Below are 6,078 nucleotides of genomic sequence, written 5' to 3' on the forward strand. Positions count from 1 at the left end.
TAAAGAAAATACATGATCGGAAGTCCTCGTTATAAAGACGACATCATGATCGGAATACTTATTAGGTGTGAATTCCCAAAATAAATGCATATCAGAATAATTCAGTGTGAAAAGAGGCCATTTATAGCGTGCGAAGATGCCATTTATATCCTGACTAGGCAATGCCTCAGACCTAATTTCGCCATTTTGACACGATTTCTTCGAGGGTTTCCACATATTCTTAGGTCAGCCCAAGCTGTGAAGTCTATACTGTAGTTACATGTAATAACGATTGCTTCACTGTGTGTTATAATAGTTTGTGTACGATGTCTCTCCTGCTCATACGACTTCTCATGCTATTCCTCTCATCGTCTCTCCATGCATGGGCGAAATCCAATTCCACTGCATTTCGATCCACTCTCTCCGACGATGTTCAGGAGAAGCTCTCGCATTGCAATTCGTTACATCAGGGTCCTCAAAAACTGTTATGCGAGCTTCTCGGAGCTCTGGATGCACAAGGGAATGATGATCATGATGGAGCTTCCATTCCCAAATCGAATGCTGCTCCATCGCAGAGAAAGTGCAGGTTCGAATCCGAAGGAGGCCGCCGACTCCACCGTCACGCATCCCCAGAATCCCCGCAGCTTCAGACTGTTATGGACAGGTACATGGCCATGCACAGCCGTTGCACCGCTCTGGAATTCGATAACATCACCAACCTCTTTAACAGCGGCGGAGTTCCGCAATGCAGATATGTGATATGGGGAGCCGATATGTTCGGATTGGGGAATCGCCTCATATCTCTCACCTCGGCTTTTATATACGCAATTCTCTCACAGAGAGTGTTATTGATCGATTACCCTGAGTGGAGTTTTCTCTTCTGTGACCCTTTCAAAGGGCATTCTCCCTCGCTAATATCCCCTGAACGCCCCTTGAATCTCAGTCTAGGAGTCCCTTATCTTCTTTTTAGGGACGCTGGGTGTGGCTTCCAGAAGAGAAATAAGGAGCACGAGTTCTGTGACACGACAATACTGCATCTGCAGATGACCCATGCGAGCCCCATCAACGAAACCCACTTCAACGTCTGCCCGTCGGGCATTTCACGGGCACGGAACGTGCCGTTCATCAGTATTAAGAACGCTAATCAGTACTTTGCGGTGGGTTTCTTTCTCAACCCCGCTCTCGCTCCGGTTCTGGACGTCCTGTTCCCTGAAAGAAACCCGTTCCACGTTCTGTCCAAGTATCTCTTTTCTCCCAGCGACCAAGTCTGGGATCGCGTCCGCCATTATCTGGACAGCACGCTTTCCCCGGCTACCAGAAGGATCGGCGTTCAGTTAAGAGAGTTCTCGCACCACCACTACACTGAAGCTTTCGATTTCAACATTCCTTTATGCATTGGAAGAAAGGCCGGTTTCGTTCCTGCCGGGCTTCGGAAAACCAAGAAAATGCATCCCGACGATTATTTGTCGGTGTATGTGGCGACTCTTGCACAGGGTCACATAGCAAAGCTGAACCAGACTCTTGCCCTCCTTGGAAACCAAACGGGGAAAATCTTCAAGATTGCATCGCAGCAGGTGACTAAAGAAGAGAATCACGATGCTTCGCATCAGCAGGAAGCTCTGGTAGACATGTGGGTTCTCAGCCTCACCGACGTTCTGCTCACCAGTAGAATGTCGACATTTGGTTATGTGGCTCAAGGATTGGGCGGGTTGGTTCCTTATTTCATACAAAATTTTGAGGACCAGATGTGCGAGACAGGTATAGGCACCGATCCCTGCTATCACTACGCGCGAAACGAAGTGGTATGCGATGTGGAAAAGGTTTCTGCACGGGAGCTGTTGAATCAGTCCCAGTCAGTGCAATACTGCCCCGATTTTAACGGAGGATGGCAACTCGCATTTTAGTTGCCTGTTGTGTCATGGGAGAAATAGGTGAAGTTTTTGAAACAAATTCACAATGCAGTTTTGTTTACAGTCCTGAAACTTAATCGAATTGTTTAGGGTAGCTTTTCATTTGCAAGTACAGAGATTTTTGCGACTTGGACGAGGTCGCAAACATTCATGTTCTGAGTTGTACCTCGTCATAAATAATGTAATGTTTCATATGTTATATTGGATACAGTGTTATGCAAATTCTTGTCAGATATTCACGGTAATTTGCCTGTTCCTTCCTCATACTAAATTATAATGGCTGGCTAAGATTGGATAAGAGATTTGTCTAAAGGCAAAATAACTCATAGCAGGGAATTGAAGATTTGTCTAAAGGCAAAATAACTCAAAGCTGGGAATTGAGCGGCCTGCTACAAGTTCAAATCACCAGCTCAGTCACTGCTCGATCCCTTACATAACAATTTGTTGGCGGTGTACAACAACAAATTTCTCTGAAAATTTGGCGGTGTCCAACTTATGGCCAACCCCTCCAGTAGAAAATTGTTGTATTTATAAATCCCCTAATTTTTTTTAATTAGAGTACCCTTTTACTAAGCCCAAAAATAATTTTATTTGGGAAATTTTATTTGTCAATTAAATTATTTAATTTCACCCTATATCATCATCCTTCTTCATTATCGTCATCGACTTTTACATAGTGAAACCTTCAATTCCAATTTATTTAGAAAAAAGCGAACACAGATGAGGACGCTATTAATATTGGTCACAAAGAAAAATATAAATATAATAACTTTGTAGGTTTAATTGTGTTCTACCATGTTCCACTTAGGTGTGTGCCATGAATTATTTTTGGTTTGTGTGATAGTTATTTTTTGGTTTCTGCCCATAGAGATTTTACTAGTTTGTTTTTTTTTGTTTTTTCGTTTTTTTGTATCCAGCATATTTAAATAATTACTGTTTGTTATGAAGTTCTATATTTTTTGGAATTTATTTTATCGAATTATTGTAGAATATGTACCATCTATCTCTTCAATCAGTATATTTGGATCGAAATCTTTCATTTTATCGCTAATAGGATCTTTCTTCCAATATGCTATTTTTCTCCTTTCAACTCCACATCTTATAAGAAAAACAACTTGGATAAGAATTTTCAATGCCTTAGAAAAAGACATCTACAACCTAAGGAATGAAGGTAATATCCTTTTGCTTGGGGACTTTAATGCTAGAACTGCTACTAACCAAGCTATTATGTTAAGTAACAACTCTAACCTCGACCCCTTGTGGCTTGATGAAGATGGTAACTTAGCTAATAGATTCAAGAGAAACTTTGAAGACATAATCAAAAACTTATTCGGCACTGAGCTCCTCAAACTTTGTAGTTCCCAGGACCTAATCATTTGTAATGGTATTAACAAGTGGCCTTCCTCCGGTTAGATGACATGTTTCCATGGGTTGGGTAGCAATGTCGTGGATTATGCGATTTATGACACCCATGTCCTCAATTGTATTACAAACTTTGAGCTACTTAATGGGTACGAGCTTGACTTTGACCACAAACCTTTGTCTTTATCCCTTAATCTTGTTATGCATACCACCCACATGCAGGAGACCAGTGAAAGAAAAAGACACATTCGCTTCGATAGAAGTAATTTCGACCTTTTCTTAAGGGATTTAGAAAGGGATTTAGGCTCTTTGACTTGTAATAACAACATTGATCAAATTTATTCCCATTTACTACTACCATTTCCACTACCATTAGAAAGTTCTCTAATGAGACTTTGTATAAGCAGAATAATAGAACTTCCAATCCTTGGTATGACAAAGACTGTAAAATTGTCAGGAAAGCGATTAGAGACGCTCCTAATGAAATCATTAAGCTCCAGAATATAAGTATATACAAAGCTCTCAACAAAAGGAAGATGGTAACTTAGCTAATAGATTCAAGAGAAATTTTGAAGACATAATCAAAAACTTATTCGGCACCGAGCTCCTCAAACTTTGTAGTTCCTAGGACTTAATCATTTGTAATGGTATTAATGAGCCTTCCTTCGGTTAGATGACCTATTTCCATGGGTTGGGTAGTAGTGTCGTGGAGTATGTGATTTAAAACACCCATGTTCTCAACCGTATTACAAACTTTGAGCTACTTAATGGGTACAGGCTTGAATTTGACCACAAACCTTTGTCTTTATCCCTCAATCTTGTTATGCATATGGCCCATTTGTAGGAGACCAGTGAAAGCAAAAGACACATTCGCTTCGATATAAGTAATGTCGACCTTTTCTTAAGGGATTTAGAAAGGGATTTAGGCTCCCTAACTTATAATAACAACATTGATCAAATTTATTACCATTTTACTACTACCCTTTCCACTAGCATTAGCAAGTTCTCTAATGAGACTTCATATAAGCAGAATAATAGAACTTCCAATCCTTGGTATAAAAAAGACTGTAAAATTGCCAGGAAAGCGATCAGAGATGCTCCTAATGAAATCATTAAGCTCGAGAATATAAGTATATACAAATCTCTTATTAAAAGGAAGAAGAGGTCATATATTAATAAGAGACAAGAGCATCTTCTCCACCTTTCTAAAGTTGTGCCCATAAAGTTTTGGTGGAATGTGCTTGTTCATAAAACTAAAGATAATCATTCTATCCCCTTAGAAAATTGGGACAACTATCTTAAGAAGTTGTATGACTCTTCGGACACCATGGGCACCATCTTAAACACTCATATATATATATATATATATATATATATATATATATATATATATATATATATATACACTCATATATATATATATATATATTTTCTCTCTGGAAGACGTTGAGTCTGGGATTAATAAGCTTGCTAATGGGAAAGCTAAAGATATTGAAGGATACGAAGCTGATATCTTTAAAATGGGAAGATCTATCCTCATTCCTCATCTCCACAAGCTTCTCAATTTGGCAGTAAAGCATGGCTTCCCTAAGCTTTGGACACAAAGCCTTATTGTGCCTATATTTAAAAATGGGGACAAAAGCATTCCCTCTAACTATAGGACCATTATGATTAGCCACATCCTAGCCAAGCTATATGGGCTCATTTTGGAAAAGAAGCTTAGCCTTTGGCTTGAAAACCATGGTAAAAGAGCCAAAGGGCAAGTTAGTTTTAGGAGACATCACTTGATTATCGACCATCTTGTCACTCTCAGGATCACTGCAGAAGAATGCCACAATGGTAAAGACGATTTCTTCTGTTGTTTTGTAGAATTTAGAAAAGCTTTCGACACTGTTCCTCGAGATAAGCTCTGGGAGAGACTTGAAGAGATCATGGTTCCTCTTGAACTGAGGATTGTTATGATCCACCTCTATGAGACTTTCATTGCCAAGCTTAAGACCAATGAAGGGTGGTCTAAATATGTTAAATGAAATATCAGGGTTAAGCAAGGGTGTCCTCTATCCTCTACCCTTTTTGGCATCTACATCGATAAGCTAGAGGAGTGTCTAGAAAATGCAATTTGTAAGGGCACCGAGCTTGCTGGTATAATCATTACTCTTCTCCTTTATGCCGATGATATAGTTCTCGCAAAAAACAATGATGACCTAGACAAACAACTTAAGACTCTTCATGTCTACTGCTCCAAGATGGGTATGACAATTAATATTGTCAAGGCTAAAGTCAGATCATTAAATCCAAAAATATCACCCATGGTAATTTTTCTATGATAACCATTGCTTAGAGCATGTGTCTTATTATAATTATTAGGGTATTGACTTCCCTCATTAGCTCAACCGGAATTATAGCATCAAGAAAATGATCATTGGAGGTTGGAAATCTTATTATGAGCTTGAAAACGGTTGTAAGTTGGTCGATCTTTGCATTTGGAGTAAAAAAAGGTTCCTATTTGAGACTCTCATCACCCTTGTTGTCTTATATGGATGTGAATTTTGGGGTTTTAGTATATCCAGAGAGTCGTGGAGAAAGATTGAGATGATTCAAAAGCAATTCATAACCTACAACCTCAAGATCAAGGGAAATACTCCCTATCCTATCCTCTTGATCGAAGCTGACCTGTCCCCATTGAAAGTATGACTATTTTTAGATATTTGATGTATAAGAAGAAGCTTTACAACATGGAATCCAAGAGGCTCCCAAAAATTGCTTCTAACTTTAGTCAAAACCCCCACCTTCGCCTCAAGCGCGGGTGGCATAAGGATGCCCAATC

At 39.4% G+C, this 6,078-nt stretch overlaps 1 protein-coding gene across 1 annotated transcript; it reads left to right on the forward strand.

Annotated features, from left to right (window-relative positions):
* The first annotated feature begins 305 nt into the window (after nucleotides 1-305).
* Nucleotides 306-1,883, forward strand: LOC149189661 (putative fucosyltransferase 10). Its single transcript, XM_089410302.1, has one exon. The coding sequence runs from the start codon at nucleotides 306-308 to the stop codon at nucleotides 1,881-1,883; it is 1,578 nt and encodes a 525-aa protein (XP_089266428.1).
* The last annotated feature ends 4,195 nt before the right edge of the window (nucleotides 1,884-6,078 follow it).

The sequence above is a fragment of the Pinus tabuliformis genome, chromosome 3_1 (genome assembly GCF_031772625.1).
Source record: "Pinus tabuliformis cultivar Carrire ecotype Pingquan chromosome 3_1, CPIR1, whole genome shotgun sequence".
Classification (NCBI taxonomy): domain Eukaryota; kingdom Viridiplantae; phylum Streptophyta; class Pinopsida; order Pinales; family Pinaceae; genus Pinus; species Pinus tabuliformis.

What these genes read in the sequence shown, in the direction of transcription:
- LOC149189661 (XM_089410302.1), top strand. Translation starts at nt 306, where the DNA reads ATGTCTCTCCTGCTCATACGACTTCTCATGCTATTCCTCTCATCGTCT.